The following is an 18086-nucleotide window of genomic DNA, read 5'->3' as shown; positions in this document are numbered from 1 at the left end:
AGACATAACAATTATACATATATATGCACCCAACATAAGAGCACTTCAATACATAAGGCAAATGCTAACAGCTATAAAAGAGGAAATTGACAGTAACACAATAATAGTGGGGGACTTTAACACCTCACTTATACCAATGGACAGATCATCCAGACAGAAAATTAATAAGGAAACAAAAGCTTTAAATGACACAATAGACCAGATAGATTTAATTGATATTTATAGGACATTCCACCTGAACGTGGCAGAATACACTTTCTTCTCAAGTGCACGCAGAACATTCTCCAGGATAGATCACATCTTGGGTCACAAATCAAGCCTTGGTAAATTTAAGAAAATTGAAATCATATCAAGCATCTTTTCCAACCACAACACTATGAGATTAGAAATCAATTACAGGGAAGAAAACGTAAAAAACACAAACACATGGAAGTTAAACAATACGTTACTAAATAACCAAGAGATCACTGAAGAAATCAAAGAGGAAATCAAAAAATACCTAGAGACAAATGACAACAAAAACACAACGATCCAAAACCTACTGGATGCAGCAAAAGCAGTTCTAAGAGGGAAGTTTATAGTAATACAATCCTACCTCAAGAAACAAGAAAAATCTCAAATAAACAACCTAAGCTTACACCTAAAGCAACTAGATAAAGAACAAACAAAACCCAAAGTTAGAAGAAGGAAAGAAATCTTAAAGATCAGAGCTGAAATAAATGAAATAGAAACAAAGAAAACAATAGCAAAGATCAATAAAACTAAAAGGTGGTTCTTTGAGAAGATAAACAAAATTGATAAACCATTAGCCAGACTCATCAAGAAAAAGAGGGAGAGGACTCAAATCAATAAAATTAGAAATGAAAGAGGAGAAGTTACAACGGACTCCGCAGAAATACAAAGCATCATAAGAGACTACTACAAGCAACTCTATGCCAATAAAATGGACAACCTGGAAGAAATGGACAAATTCTTAGAAAGGTATAACCTTCCAAGACTGAATCAGGAAGAAACAGAAACTGTGAGTAGACCAATCACACGTAATGAAATTGAAACTGTGATGAAAAATCTTCCAACAAACAAAAGTCCAGGACCAGATGGCTTCACAGCTGAATTCTATCAAACACAGAGAAGAGCTAACATCCATCTTTCTCAAACTCTTTCAAAAAAGTGCAGAGGAAGGAACACTCCCAAACTCATTCTACAAGGCCACTATCACCCTGATACCCAAACCAGACAAAGATACTACAAAAAAGGAAAATTACAGGTCAATATCACTGATGAATATAGATGCAAAAATCCTCAACAAAATACTAGGAAACAGAATCCAACAACACATTAAAAGGATCATACACTATGATCAAGTGGGATTTACCCCAGGGATGCAAGGATTCTTCAATATACACAAATCAATCAATGTGATAACACCATATTAACAAATTGAAGAATAAAAACCATATGATCATCTCAGTAGATGCAGAAAAAGCTTTTGACAAAATTCAACACCCATTTAGGATAAAAACTCTCCAGAAAGTGGGCATAGAGGGAACCTACCTCATCATAATAAAGGCCATATACAACAAACCACAGCAAACATCATTCTCAGTAGTGACAAACTGAAACCATTTCCTCTAAGATCAGGAACAGGACAAGGATGTCCACTCTCACCCCTCTTATTCAACATAGTTTTTGAAGTCTTAGCCAAGGCAAGCAGAGAAGAAAAAGAAAGAAAGAAAGAAAACAAATTGTAAAAGAAGAAGTACAACGGTCACTGTTTGCAGATGACATGATACTATACATAGATAATCCTAAAGATGCCACCAGAAAACTACTAGAGCTAATCAATGAATTTGGTAAAGTTGCAGGATACAAAATTAATGCACAGAAATCTTTTGCATTCCTATACACTAAGAATGAAAGATCAGAAAGAGAAATTAAGGAAACAATCCCATTCACCACTGCAACAAAAAGGATAAAATACCTAGGAATAAACTGACCTAAGGAGGTAAAAGACCTGTACTCAGAAAACTATAAGTCACTGATCAAAGAAATCAAAGATGACACAAACAGATGGAGAGATATAGCATGTCTGTGGATTGGAAGAATCAATATTGTGAAAATGACTATACTACCCAAAGCAACCTATAGATTCAATGCTATCCCTATCAAATTACCAATGGCATTTTTTACAGAACTAGAACAAAAATCTTAAAATTTGTATGGAGACACAAAAGATCCCGAATAGCCAAAGCAATCTTGAGGGAAAAAAACGGAGCTGGAGGAATCAGATTCTCTGACTTCAGACTGTACTACAAAGCTACAGTAATCAAGAAAATACGGTACTGGCACAAAAACAGAAATATAGATCAATGGAACAGGATAAAAAGCCCAGAGATAAATCCATGCACCTATGGTCAACTAATCTATGACAAAGGAGGCAAGGATATACAATGGAGAACAGACAGTCTCTTCAGTAAGTGGTGCTGGGAAAACTGGACAGCTACATGTAAAAGAATGAAATTAGAACACCCCTAACATCATACACAAAAATAAACTCAAAATGGATTAAAGATGTAAATGTAAGACCGGACACTATAAAGGTCTTAGAGTAAAACATAGGAAGAACACTCTTTGATACAAATCACAGCAAGATCTTTTTTGACCCACCTCCTAGAGTAATGGAAATAAAAACAAAAATAAACAAATGGGACCTAATGAAACTTAAAAGCTTTTGCACAGCAAAGGAAACTATAAACAAGATGAAAAGACAACCCTCAGAATGGGAGAAAATATTTGCAAACAAATCAACGGAGAAAGGATTAATCTCCAAAATATATAACCAGTTCATGCAACTCAATATTAAAAAAACAAACAACCCAATCCAAAAATGGTCAGAAGACCTACAGAGACATTTCTCCACAGAAGACATACAGATGGCCAAGAGGCACATGAAAGGCTGCTCAACATCGCTAATTATTAGAGAAATGCAAATCAAAACTACAATGAGGTAGCACCTCACACCGGTCAGAATGGGCATTATCAGAAAATCTACAAAGAACAAATGCTGGAGAGGGTGTGGAAAAAAGGGAACCCTCTTGCACTGTTGGTGGGAATGTAAACTGATACAGCCACTATGGAGAACAGTATGGAGGTTACTTAAAAAACTAAAAAAAACATTATAAAAACCCAGCAAAAACCATAATTCAGAAAGATACATACACCCCAATGTTCACTGCAGCACTATTTAAAATAGCCAGGTCATGGAAGCAACCTAAATGCCCATCAACAGACAGATGGATAAAGAAGATGTGGCACATATATACAATGGAATATTACTCAGCCATAATAAGGAACGAAATTGGGTCATTTGTAGAGACGTGGATGGACTTAGAGACTGTCATACAGAGTGAAGTAAGTCAGAAAGAGAAAAACAAATATCGTATATTAATGCATATATGTGGAATCTAGAAAAATGGTACAGATGAACCGGTCTGCAAGGCAGAAATAGAGACAGAGATGTAGAGAACAAACGTATGGACACAAAGGGGGGAAGTGGGGATGGGTGGTGGGATGAATTGGGAGATTGGGATTGACATATATACACTAATATGTATAGAATAGATAACTAATAAGAACCTGCTATATAAAAAATAAATTAAAAAAAAAAAAGTCTGCAGCTTCTGCCTTTGCTTTTGTGGGATCCAGCAACTATGTAAGATCTTGTGTTAGATTACAAAATGATGATGCACCACGTGGAGTGGAAAGCTCATAGCTGGAAGCACGTTAGTGAAGCCATTTTGGATCCTTCAGCCCCAGCTAAATAGGCCCAGCCAACCCCAAGTGGAGTAGAGATGAACCATCCCCATTGTCCTCTGCTCAAATTACAGAATCGTGAGCATAAATGGGTGTCCACTAAGTACTGAAGGGGTTCATATACATAATTTCACATAAATATATGGTGATACATATTCTTAATAAAATTAAATATATTTTTTTCAAATATTAGTTGATGATTTGTAGGAGAGGAGAGTATCCTTTCCTACAAACACTACTTTGGAACCAGGATTGTTAGTTGCCTGCATACTTGTGGGAGCAGAGATAATGAACAAACAGATTAGAGTTTTATAATAAAATAACTCGGGAATCAGGTTAATAGTTACCTAAGGCACTGAAAGGAGTAGAACAGGAAAGAAGCTTCCTTATTTCTTTTGTATTTTTTTTAATACCAAAACCTATATACTCCAGTTGCTGTTTCTAATTCCCAACACATTTTTAGCTACGCACAGCTATCCTGGTCACCTTTACCTTCTATGGTGAGGGTGGCAATAAGGAAAAGCTACGTAGTCACAGAAACGCAAAGGTTTCAAGTCATGGAAAAAACCACTTAATTACAGTACTTACATTAATGAAACATGTTACTCCAAAACTGGTGTTGGCAAACTTTTTCTGTAAAGGTTCAAATACTTTAGGCTTTGCAGATCATATGGCCTCTGTTGCAATTACTAAACTCTGCTCTTTTAATGAAACAATAATAAATGAATGGGTGTGACAGTATTCCAATAAAACTTTTAAAATTTTTATTGGAGTATAGTTGATTTACAATGTTGTGTTCAATAAAATTTTATTTTCAAAATAAGGCAGCAGGCTGGATTTGGCCTGTAGGCCATTTTTTGCAAACCTCTGCTTCAGAATAACATTTCCTTTTCTTTCTTTTTCAATTCTCTTTAACTAGAACAGTTACTTAAGAAAAATATAATTTGCAACAGAAAGTTACAATGCCACTCTACCATTTACCAGGTTTGTAACTTTGGGGACATTATTAAACACCTCTCTGAGTTTGTCTTCTTATCTGTCAAATGGAAATAAAAATTTGTACATCAAGTGATGTTGAAAGGATTCAGTAATTGAACACATATAAATACTCTGATAGAACTGGTAGAACTCAATAGTCTTTCCCCTTTGTGAACCAGTAAGGATTACTTGAATATGAATATGTCATGAACTTCCTATTTGTCTTTGATCTTTATCTACTTACCAACATACTCACTGATCCTACAGCAATGGGTTTATCCTTCAGTTCTGGATTGTCTCTCATTTCTACAGCTGCATAGAAAGCATCCATGTCAATGTGTACTATGGTATGGTTCAGATCCCGGCTGTGTTCCAATTCCATTGCAAATCTGTCAACCTTAATTTTTAAAAAGTTAACATACTTTAGACAACACAGTATTGAAATACCACTAATCATAACATTAATCTTTTTTTTTTTTTTGGCCAAGTGACTTGTGGGATCTTAGTTCCCCAACCAGGGATCGAACCTGGCCCCATGGCAGTGAAAGAACCAAGTGCTAACCACTGGACTGCCAGGGAATTCCCAACACTAATCTTACTTTTAGTAGGTGTCAATTTGTCTCTGTCCATCCATCCATCTCGCTACACACTCACCCACCCATCCCCACACCTATCTATGTATATTTGATTATTGTTTATTAAGGCTTTTATTTTCATGAACATAGGCAGTCTGTTCTCAAACATCATTCCCTACTAACTCTTTCATTTTTCAATACCCACAAGTACATAACAGGTACTTAATAAATATTTACTGAATGAATAAAGCATTCTAACTGTTTATATATCAAATGATTCTACTGCTTTATAAATTTGGAAAACAACTTACTGTAACTAAAAGCTTCAGTTTAGGTAAAATAAACAACAACTCCCACCTGACTCATAATATTAACGTCTTAAAATATTAACAAAGGAAATGTACAATAAAAGATTATACTTCTTTGGCATATGATGTTTATGCTGAATACTACTGTACAATTGATCGTCCTAAGGCGTACTGTAAACATTTCCTCTGCAGAATTGCTTTTATAAGGCTAAAATTTGATAACTGTTAGCCTATTTGAATCAAAATTGAAAATTTAATCTGTAATTTATCCTTTCATGAAATTTCAACATATATAAATATATCAAATATAACAGTGAAGAATCTTTAAGGAATTTTTGTTTCTTTACAGAAAAAGAGTTGGAATGATAAGAAAGAAGAAAGAGAAATGAAAGAAATAACCAAAGTAGGGCAGTAAGAAAAGGGTTTATGTAGCAGACATACCCATTCCCAAGTGTTCCTTTTTTGTGGCCTCTACTATACATGCTGAAAAAGCTAAATACACAGTTTTCTAGCTTCCCCTGCAGCTGGGGGTGGCTGTGTGACCATTTTGATCTAGTAACATATAAGGAAGTCAGTAAGAGCATTAAGTAAAATCATGAAGAGAAGAGAAAGGAAAGCTACTGAATGAAACAGAATACATAAAGAGCATGGAAGAGTGTCTTGGCACATGGTACAAGTTCAATAAATGCAATCTATTACTAAACGGATCACTGGAGAACTGCATAACAAAGCAGTAAAAAATTAAGGGAAAAGCAGCCAGAAAGAAATAAGCAAGTGGGGTGGGCTCTGGAATGAAAGCAATTTCCATCATGTGGAGATCCCTAGAGTAAGTTTCCTAAAAGGTGGAGAGTTTCAGGGGCATAATTTAGCTTTTTCCCCTCGTTGGACTTCAACCTTGTTTTCATTCTGCAGAATTTTTTTTTTTTCAAGGTCTTCCTTAACATTATAGTGACGCCTGGCCTACTGGCTACAAGTTGAAACCACAACTCCTTCCTTCCTTCCTTCCTTCCTCCCTCCCTCCCTCCCTCCCTCCCTTCCTTCCTTCCTTCCTTCCTTCCGGTTCCGTTGGGTCTTTGTTGCTGCGTGCGGGCTTTCTCTCGTTGTGGTGAGCAGGGGCTACTCTTCGTCGCGGTGTGCGGGCTTCTCATTGTGGTGGCTTCTCTTGTTGTGGAGCACGGTCTCTAGGTGTGCAGGCTTCAGTAGTTGTGGTGCATGGGCTTAGTTGCTCTGCGGCATGTGGGATCTTCCTGGACCAGGGCTCGAACCCATGTCCCCTGCATTGGCAGGCGGATTCTTAACCACTGCACCACCAGGGAAGCCCCGCAACTCCTCTTTTAGAAACAATCACCCTGATTCATATTTGTCTCCAGTAGCCACAGTGAGACTTTCTAGAGGATCCATTCCTGTTTAGGCTGCAACTCACTGAATAACCTGGGGTGCTCTGTGCCTTCTTCAGGCTGTTCCTCTGTGCAGAATGCCCTTCCTAGTTCTGTCACCAACCCTTCAAGGATCAGCTCAGACGTGTCTCTGTAACTTAATTGGATCTCTGTCCTCTGTGCCACAGAATTCAATGTTCCCTTACTTGTTTTCCTGCTCTTACTATGGCACTTACTGTAATATTAGACTCTGAATTGTGAGTTCCATCAGGAGAAAGACCTTATCTGCTTTAAAAAGTTTTCCTCAAAGGGAGATTAAAGGGTACAAACTTCCAGTTACAAAATAAATGAGGCACAAGGATGAAGTATACAGCATGGTGAATAATACTGTAATAACTTTGTATGATGACAGATGGTAACTATAGACTGATCCTGGTGATCATTTTGTAACATATAGAAATATTTAATCACTATATTGTGCACCTGAAACTAACATAGTGTTATAGGTCAACTGACCTACTTCAGTTAAAAAGAAAAGATGAGTAAGATTTGGGGTCTAAGGTACAGTATGATAACTATAGCTAACAATACTGTACTGATATGTGAAAGTTACTAGAATGTAAATTTTAAAGGTTCTCACAATGAAAATAAATAATGATAACTATGTAAACAAGCAAACAAACATAAATTCTTTCCTCATAAAAGAGAAAGGGAGGAGAGACTTGTACACCCATTTATACATATCAGTATAAATTTTATTCTTTTATATATATTTATTCCATATATATAATATATATATTTCTGATTAAAAAAGAGAAAGTATTTGTAGAAAAAGTTTGGAGAAGGCTGATCTCATGCAGTGAGATACCACACCTAATAAATGGAACTTTTTAACATGACTGCAATTTATCATCCAGATTTAAAATAACTATTTCTTCCAGTACTTCCATTTCAAACTAGAGAATAGCATCTTGACATAAAAAAAGATGTAAACAATTCATGGAGACTAATAAAAACAAGGGTAGATTAAAAACAACTCTATATCAATCCAGAAAATGTGCCGTAGATTTGAGTCAACTGAGAATAAGGGAGCAGCATCTGAAATACCTTAACCCAGAAACGCTGAAAAGGAAAAAGATAATAAATAGAAAACAAACCAAATGGGAAAAAGTTCTCCTTAGACTCATACATTAATGCTATGACAGTTTCCTCAGCAATCTATTGTCTTTTCTGTGCTTAAAACAAGTGTACCAAAGTGTACCTTTGGTACACAAAGGTGCCAAAAGGAAACCTCGCCACTGAATGACTCACACATTCCACTTTGCTTTACTATCTCTCATTAGTCACCCTTATCTGAACTCTTTTCTTCTACATCTACCAAATGCACAGCACCACTGCTTTTTTCCAGTTTCTTCTACTGAAATTCTCATTCATGTTTTCCTTTCTTCCATTTTTCCTTCCAAATGACTTCCACGTTCTGATCTGAGTCTCTAATATGTATCTACTCCCTCTTGCTACAGTTCAGAGCCAGTGTGTGTCACAGTGGGTTTTTGTTTGGGTCTCAAGCCTGCCACTTACTAGTTACATGATAGTGGGTAAGTTAATCCCTCTTATCCTTACTTTCTTTATCTGTAAAGAGGGACTAAACCAATTTCAAAAGGTTGAAAGAATTAAGAGATACCCATATGATGCACTTATCTAGGGATATGGTAAGGGCTTAGTGATATTAACTATAATTTTCAAAGTAGAAATGACATTTACTGAGTATATTATATGTAATATGAAAAATGCTTCTTATGTTAACTCTTTACTTAATGGTCAAATTAATTGAGAGAATAATTATTATTCCCATTTTATAGATGAAACTAAAGCTCAGTAAGATTATGTAATTTGCCCTAAGTCATAGAGCTGGTAAATGTTAAGAATTAGACCTGGAAAACATGTTACTCTAAAGCCTGTGCTCTTTCCATTATTTAATGATACTTCCCTAAAATGAATTTTTAAAGTGTTTAACACTGAAATAAGCTCAAATCAAGCTCTAGTGGTATACTTTATATCCATATTATGTCTTATTTATGTTTTAAAAATCCCCCTTTTGGATTACATTTAGGAGACTACTTCAGAAATATTGTTTTTCATTTTCTTGACTTAATATTACCCTAAAAACTGTTGAGTAAATCTGGGTTCTCCAAATCAAGTGTTAAAGTGGTCAAAATGGGCTTCCCTGGTGGCGCAGTGGTTGAGAATCTGCCTGCCAATGCAGGGGACACGGGTTTGAGCCCTGGTCTGGGAAGATCCCACATGCCGCGGAGCAACTAGGCCCGTGAGCCACAACTACTGAGCCTGCGCGTCTGGAGCCTGTGCTCCACAACAAGAGAGGCCGCGATAGTGAGAGGCCCAGGCACTGCAATGAAGAGTGGCCCCCACTTGCCACAACTAGAGAAAGCCCTCGCACAGAAACGAAGACCCAACACAGCCAAAACTAACTAACTAAATAAATAAATATATTTTTTTTAAATGTTAAAAAAAAAAGTGCTCAAAATGCATTGATTTGCTGTGTAGTTGCCATTTAATATAACATGGATGTTTGTCTATTCAATTCAAGAGCCCATGTTATAATAAGATGTTTTGACAGCTACAAAAATGATTGTGCTTTTAAGAAGTTTAATGAGGATGGGATGGGGTGGGGAATACTTAGGGAGGTTCTCAAGAAACATCAAGGGAGTTTATGCCTACAGAGCTTTCTTATCTTATCACACATAATAAAATCTACTCCTTGGAAATTTCATGACTCTAAAATAGAAACACATTTCCCATGAAAACCTCTCTGTTCTTTCAGACCTTCTAGACTCCTTAGGATTTCCTCAATACCCTCCCACTTATACAACTTCGTTTAAAGGAAGCTCAAAAACCGAAACAATTTTACAATCAACATAAAACACATTTCCTGCCATTTCCCTTGCAAAAGATGCCGCAGAGCCTCCCATGGAATATCAACTAAAACCGTAGCAAAATCTGAAGTACTGCTACACAATGTACGGTATTTTCTGTTTCCTCAGATTATTAGCATATTTAAGGATATGAGCTTTAAAAGTATTATAAACAGCAAGAAGTTGTTATATTGTACCACTCCTATGTATTACATCTTTAAAACTTTATTAAAGATATTTGTAGACTATAAATCAATAAAACTTACCAAAAAGAGAAAGTAAACTGCCTAAGGATTAATATCAACTTAAAAACAGTGTTACTGCGGACAGAATAGAATTTCTTTTTAACTTGATGAAATAATGCTTAAACTTATGTGAAAGAAACAATGCATGAGAAAAAAAAATTTTTTTCTAAAGAGTAGTGAGGGGGAATATTAAACTATATTCTTATCATTCAATAAATAAAACTGCATGGTACTGATATGGGGAAAGATTCAATTGATTAAAAGAGAGTCCAGGGACTTCCCTGGTGGCGCAGTGGTTAAGAATCTGCCTGCCAATGCAGGGTACATGGGTTCGAGCCCTGGTCCAGGAAGATGCCACATGCCACAGAGCAACTAAGCCCATGCGCCACAACTACAGAGCCTGCCCTCTAGAGCCCACGAGCCACAACTACTGAGCCCACGTGCCACAGCTACTGAAGCCCACGTGCCTAGAGCCTGTGCTCCGCAACAAGAGAAGCCACCACAATGAGAAGCCCACGCACCGCAACTAAGAGTAGCCCCCGCTCGCCATAGCTAGAGAAAGACCGCACGCAGCAACGAAGACCCGACACAGCCAAAAATAAATAAATAAATTTATTTAAAAAAAAAAAAGAGAGAGAGAGTCCAGAAACAAATCCAAGCACAATGAAAATTTAGTATATGGAAGTGCCTCATTTCAATTCAGTGGAGAAAGGACTTATGATTAAATAAATGATGTTGGGACAAGCGGATCACCATTTAGGAAAAATAATACCATTTAGGGAAAATATAATATTATTTAAGAAAAATATACTTCATACCTTACATCAAAACAAATTCCAAATGGACTAAAGATTTGAATATAAAAAAACTATAAAAATACTAAAAGAACATACAGGCTTGGTTGTGAGGAATAACTTTCTATGCACAATACTAAAGCCAAGAAAAAAAATTTTAACACTGCTGGATTTGATTACATAAACATTTAAAAATGTATAGGGGAAAAAAATCCCTGCAAAATTAAAAGACAAACAACATATTAGAAAAATCTTTACAAGTGGCAGAGAAAAAAAATTTTTCATGTATGATAAGATCTATAAACAAGGAGAAAAAGATACAAACTCCTCTAGAAATGTGGGCAAAGAGTATTGCTTTAGACTGCTACTTGAACCCTGAAATCTACTCTCTCTTCCTTCCATAGTAATAGATTTTTAGCTGACACATGGCCACCCAGCTAGAGAATATATTTTACAGCTTCTCTTGCACTTAGGTGTGGCTGTGAAACTTAAATGTGAGCTAAAGTAACGTGCGCAAATTCTTTTTCACTTGTTTAATAGTAAATTACTTTCCTTCGATGATATTTTCCTTGTTCTTTCTTCCTTCCCAGAGGCTGGAATATGGATTGAAGGTAATCCATTTCTGTCAATCCAGGTAAGGATAACACTAGGGGATGATGGAACAAGACAATGTAGAACCTGGGTCTCTAAATTACTATGGTGATCAGAACCACCAGATCAGCTGGGACTACATACCTATTATGTGGGAAAGAAATAAACTTATTTGAACCATTATTTTTTTGAGTCTCTTGTGCTAGCTACTTAGCCTATATCTTAACAAACAGAATAAAGGAGGATATTCCCACAAGAAGGAAATATTGATGGCTAATTCATATGTGAAAAGACATTCTTTCTCTGTCATAATCAAAGGAAGGCCAATTAAAACAACCATGAAATAATATTTTGGACACTGTATCAGCAAAAACTAAAAGACTGATAAAATTGATAAAATCTAATTTTAAACAAGTATGTAAGGAAACCAGCACTTTTATGTTGAAAATGTAAAATGGTACCATCTTTGGTGAAAATAACAGAACAGGAGAGTACAAAGATACATGAATACAAATGATCATCCCAATGTTGTATATAAAGCAAAAAACTGGAACCAAGGTGGGATGAGGTAAATAAATTATGCACCTCCATACAGTGGACTGCTATGAAGCATTAAAACTGATGATTTGACTGACAAATCATCTTTAGTCATGATAGCACAGAGATAAGAAACTAGCTTGGGGCTTCCCTGGTGGCACAGTGGTTAAGAATCCGCCTGCCAATGCAGGGGACACGGGTTTGAGCCCTGGTCCAGAAAGATACCACATGCCATGGAGCAACTAAGCCCATGTGCCACAGCTACTGAGCCTGTGCTCTAGAGCCCTTGAGCCACAACTACTGAAGCCCGCGCGCCTGGAGCCTGTGCTCCGCAACAAGAGAAGCCACTGCAATGAGAAGCCCGTGCACCGCAACGAGGAGTGGCCCCTGCTCGCCGCAACTAGAGGGGGCCAGCACACAACAACGAAGACCCAACGCAGCCAAAAATAAATAAATAAAAATTTAAAAAAAACCCAAAACTAGCTTGTGCTCTAGGAAAGCATATATCAAAAAAGAAAATGACACACTGTAGTTTGATAAAGAAAACAAAATTTATAATCTTTGAACTCTATCATGAAAAGAATTTTGTAGCACAGTAGATTAATATTATAATTTTATTGTTATGTTATAGCTTAAAGTGCTTTGTAAAACAATCAGATTTTGATAGAGGGTAAAACTTTTTTTTTTAATTAATTTTTGGCTGTGTTGGGTCTTCGTTGCTGTGAGTGGGCTTTCTCTAGTTGCAGCGAGTGGGGGCTACTCTTTGTTGTGGTGCGCGGGCTTCTCACTGCGGTGGCTTCTCTTGTTGCAGAGCACGGGCTCTAGGTGCATGGCCTTCAGTAGTTGTGGCACATGGGCTCAGTAGTTATGGCTCATGAGCTCTAGAGCTCAGGCTCAGTAGTTGTGGCACACGGGCTTTGTTGCTCTGCAGCATGTGGGATCTTCCCGGACCAGGGCTCGAACCCATGTACCCTGCATTGGCAGGCAGATTCTTAACCACTGTGCCACCAGGGAAGTCCCAGAGGGTAAAACTGTCTTTAAAAGTGAACTTCAATGTTACTGCTTTGAGTTCTCAGTCTACCACATGATGCCTTGCAGCTTGGCTCTTCTCAAACTCTTCTACTGAAATAACTTTTTTTTTTTTTTTTTAATTTTATTTATTTATTTATTTATGGCCGTGTTGGGTCTTCGTTTCTGTACGAGGGCTTTCTCCAGTTGCGGCAATCGGGGGCCACTCTTCATCGCGGTGCGCGGGCCTCTCACTATCGCGGCCTCTCTTGTTGCGGAGCACAGGCTCCAGACGCGCAGGCTCAGCAATTGTGGCTCACGGGCCTAGTCGCTCCGCAGCATGTGGGATCTTCCCAGACCAGGGCTCGAACCCGTGTCCCCTGCATTGGCAGGCAGATTCTCAACCACTGCGCCACCAGGGAAGCCCTGAAATAACTTTTAATACCACAGGAAACTGAGTATTGACTCCCCAAAGATGCTGAAGAAGCCAGAGGCCCCAAATTTTTAGAAGTCTTGTGTTTATCTTAAAAGTTCACATACATTTGGCACTCTACCATTTACATGACTTTTCGTTTTACTGTAACACAATTATGTTTTAAAGTACTTTCAAATTTAATTAGTTACCATGTTCCCCCGAATCTTTTTTGCAAAATTAGTTTTGCAGAAAACATGCCACATTTATCTTGTGGGCTTTTCTAGCTGCAATGGACATACATAATAAAAAGAACAAAAGCTTTGGATTAAATCCTAGCTCTGCCAACTACCTGTCATATGAAGCTGGGCAAGTCACTTAACCTAACTAAGGCTCCATTTACTCTTCTGTATAATGCAGGTGACAATGTCTAGGTGTGGGTCTTTATGTAAAAGGGTAGAGCAGTATTTAACAAAGTTGTATGCACATTTGTTAAATTTTATGCTTTACAATGTAATGAACATTTACATTTCACCTTGTTTTCAGTTATGACTTGACCATGATGCATTTTAACTATCAATTATTATTCTACCAGCTTCCACTTTACTTAGCAGTTGAATTAATACCTGTAATTGTGCTTTCCTTAGCTGCTGGCTGGTAATTTGAGCTTTTTGTTGCATCATATTTTCAATTCGTTGGTTGACTTGCTTTTCTTTCTTGAGCTCGTTTCCATAAAATCTGGACCCCTACATAGGAAAACAAAATAAGTATAAGAAGAATGTTTGAAGGAAGCATCACTGTGAACCTGATGGCTAAGAGCACAGACTCTAGAAACAAAATGACTGAATTCAAAACTTACCTCCATTACTCACTAGCTGGGTTACCCTAAAATTAATCTTATTATGTTTCAGGTTTCCTTATCTGTAAAATGAATTTATAGTTACCTAAATCACAGGATTGTTGTGAGGCAGTATGTAGCACAGTACAAACTCTAGAGATGAGTACAGATCTGCACTCAGAAAATAACAATGTGTCCTAGGTGGGATTCTCTGGGCATATCCAAGGCCTTAGTCAGCTGGGTTATCAGTTATCTCCTTCACTTTCACTTAAAAATTATTGTAAAAAATTAACTAACAGAAACCTCAATTAAATAGAATCAGAGATCACAAGGGGGAGCTCTCATGCCCTTTGATGATAGTAGAAAGCAAGACAAAGAGGACTCCTTTTCTGGCAAGAACTCAGCCAATGAAAAGTCATTGACTCTGTTTACTATACCCTTGCCAACTTCCTTTTCCCTTATTGGAAAGAGTTTTCCTCTCCAGTTTTGCTGGGGACTTGCATTTGGCTTGCCATGGTTGCAGACCTTGAACTGCAATTTTCTGCTGATCTTGAATAAACCCATTTTTTTAGTGGAGAAATAACTGGCAGTCTACTTGTTTTAGGTAAACAGTACTTTAACAAATTTAATGTTAGCCATTAAATAAAATGTAGAAAATAACTTTTAGAAAATCATCCGTCATTCCATCACTGCACATACTATCTATTTATAAGGTTGATGGACATTTAATTATTTTCACTTTCTGGCTATTACGAAAAACGCTGCAATGAACAATTGTGTACACATTTTGTGTGGACACATGTTTTCATCTTCCTTGGATATGTACCTAGGAGCGGAATCTGTGTTATATGGTAACTCCACGCTAAACCTTCTGAGGAACTGCCAGACTGTTTTCCAAAGTGGCAGAACCATTTTACAAACCTACCAGCAATGTATGAGGGTACCAATTTCTCTATATCCTTGCAACATCTGTTACTGTCTATCTTATTTTTTTTAAAATAAATTTATTTATTTATTTATTTATTTTTGGCTGCGTTGGGTCTTCGTTGCTGTGCGCGGGCTTTCTCTAGTCGCAGCGAGCAGGAGCTACTCTTTGTTGCGGTGTGCAGGTTTCTCATCGTGGTGGCTTCTCTTGTTGCAGAGTGTGGGCTTCAGTAGTTGTGGCATGTGGTCTCAGTAGTTGTGGCTCACGGGCTCTAGGGCGCAGGCTCAGTAGTTGTGGCGCACGGGCTTAGTTGCTCCATGGCATGTGGGATCTTGCCAGACCAGGGATGGAACCTGTGTCCCCTACATTGGCAGGCGGACTCTTAACCACCGTGCCACCAGGGAAGTCCTGTCTGTCTTATTTATTACAGCCATTCTAGGCTATAATACTATGAATGGCATCTCATTGTGGTTTTAATTTGCCTTTTTCTAATGACTAATGTTGAACATCTTCTCATGTGCTTATGAGCCATTCTTATATCTTCCTTAGTGAAATGTCTATTTATATCTTTTGCACATTTTTTGATTGGGTTGTCTTCTTATTTTGCAAATATTTTACCCTAGTATGTTGCTTATCTTTGTATTTTTTAATGGTATCTTCTGAAGTACAAACATTTTGAAATTTGATGAGGCCTTATCTGTCAACTTTTTCTTTTACTGACTGTGCTTTCGGTGTTGTATCCAAGAAATGTTTGCCTAACCAAAGATCTCAAAGATTTTCTCCTATCTTCTAAAAGGTTTATTGCTTTAGGTCTCACATTTAAGTCAATTTTGAGTTAATTTTCAGTGTATGGTGTGAGTTAAGGGTCTAATAAGTTCATCTTTTTTGCATGTGGATATCCAGTTGTCCCAGTATCATGTTCTGAACAGACTATCCTTTTGCCTTGGTACAAATATCAATAAACTATAAACATTTATTTCTAGACTCTTAATTCTGCTCCATTGTTCTATATGTCTAGCCTCATGGCAGTAGCACATTGTCTTGATAACTGTAGCTTTATAGTAAGTTTTGAAATAGGAAAGTCACACCCCCATGCTTGTTCCTTTTTACAATTGTTTTGACTATTTTAGGTGTTTCTCATTTCCATATAAATTTTAAAATCTGTTTGTCAATTTCTGCAGAAAAAAAAAAAAGCCACTGGAATTTTGATGAGGGAAGTACACTGAATCTACAGATCAATTTGGGGAGAATTGCCTTCTTAACCATATGGAATCTTCTCATCCTTGAATAGCCATATGTTTCCATTTTTTAGGTCATTATCTTCCCTCACCAAGTTTTTGTAATTTTCAGGGTACAGTTGTTGCACTCCTGAAATTCCTTAAGACTTTCTATATATTAGATCATGTCATCTGTGAACAGATAGTTTTAGTTCTTCATTTCCAATCTTGATGCTTTTTATTTCTTTTAATTGCCTGACAGCACTGGCTAAAATGTTCAGAACTAGGTTGAAAAGAACAGGTGAGATTGGACATTCTTGCCTTGCTCCTGATTTTAGGGCAAAAGTGTTTAGTCTTTCACCATAAAGTATAATGACAACTATAGGGTTTTTTTTTTGGATTTTTTGTTTTTTAATTTTTATTGGGGTGTATAGGTTTTTATAGATGTCCTTTTTAGGTTGCAGAAGTTCCCTTCTATTTCAAGTTTATTAAGAGTTTTTAGCATGAATGGGTATAGGATTTTGTCAGGTATGATTTTTCTGCATCTATTGACATGACCATGTGTTTTTTGTCCTTAATTGTATTAACATGGTATAGTACATTAATTGATTTTCGGATGCTAAACCAACCTTGCATTCTTAGGATAAATCCCATTTGGTCATGCCACATAATCTTAATATATTGTTGGATCCAGTTTGCTAATATTTTGTTGAGGATATTGTTGCTAATATTTTGTTCTACATTTATAAAGATCTATAATCTTCTGCTTGTCTGACTTTAGTATCAAGGGGATACAGGCCTCATAGAAAGAGTTGGGAAGTGTTCCATCCTTCTTTATTTTTTGGAAGAACTTGTGGAGTATTGGTATTATTTCTCCTTTAAATGTCAAATAAAATTCACCAGTGAATACCCAGAGGAAACCATAATTCAAAAAGACACATGCACTCCAATGTTCATTGCAGCACTATTTACAATAGCCAGGTCATGGAAGCAACCTAAATGCCCATCGACAGACGAATGGATAAAGAAGGTGTGGTACATATATACAATGGAATATTACTCAGCCATAGAAAGGAATGAAATTGGGTCATTTGTTGAGACATGGATGGATCTAGAGACTGTCATACAGAGTGAGGTAAGTCAGAAAGAGAAAAACAAATATCGTATATTAACGCATATATGTGGAACCTAGAAAAATGGTACAGATGAACTGGTTTGCAGGGCAGAAATTGAGACACAGATGTAGAGAACAAACGTATGGATACCAAGCGGGGAAAGCGGCGGGGTGGTGGTGGTGGTGGTGTGATGAACTAGGCGATTGGGATTGACAGGTATACACTGATGTGTATAAAATGGATGACTAATAAGAACCTGCTGTATAAAAAAAAAAAAAAAAAAAAATCACCAGTGAAGCCATCTTGACCCGATCTCTTTTTTTTCTTTGGGGGGGGGAGATTTTTAATTACTAATTTAATTTCTTTCCTTTTTATAGGTCTATTTAGATTTTCTGTATCTTCTTAAGTCAGTTTTGGAAAATTG

At 37.0% G+C, this 18086-nt stretch overlaps 1 protein-coding gene across 2 annotated transcripts in view; it reads right to left on the bottom strand.

The window, feature by feature from the left end:
• POLK (DNA polymerase kappa) overlaps positions 1-18086 on the bottom strand; it is a 76461-nt gene that overhangs the window by 26377 nt on the left and 31998 nt on the right. For both annotated transcript variants that reach the window (XM_061189368.1, XM_061189369.1), the window contains exons 3-4: positions 14194-14313; positions 5036-5188 (exon numbers count right to left, since the gene is read on the bottom strand). In XM_061189368.1, the coding sequence (XP_061045351.1) occupies positions 5036-5188; positions 14194-14313 (273 nt within the window). The remainder of the gene's footprint in view (positions 1-5035; positions 5189-14193; positions 14314-18086) is intronic.

Source organism: Eubalaena glacialis, chromosome 4, assembly GCF_028564815.1.
Source record: "Eubalaena glacialis isolate mEubGla1 chromosome 4, mEubGla1.1.hap2.+ XY, whole genome shotgun sequence".
NCBI lineage: Eukaryota > Metazoa > Chordata > Mammalia > Artiodactyla > Balaenidae > Eubalaena > Eubalaena glacialis.
The sequence above is the reverse complement of the archived record's forward strand: the minus strand, read 5'-3'. Positions and strand labels throughout refer to the sequence as shown.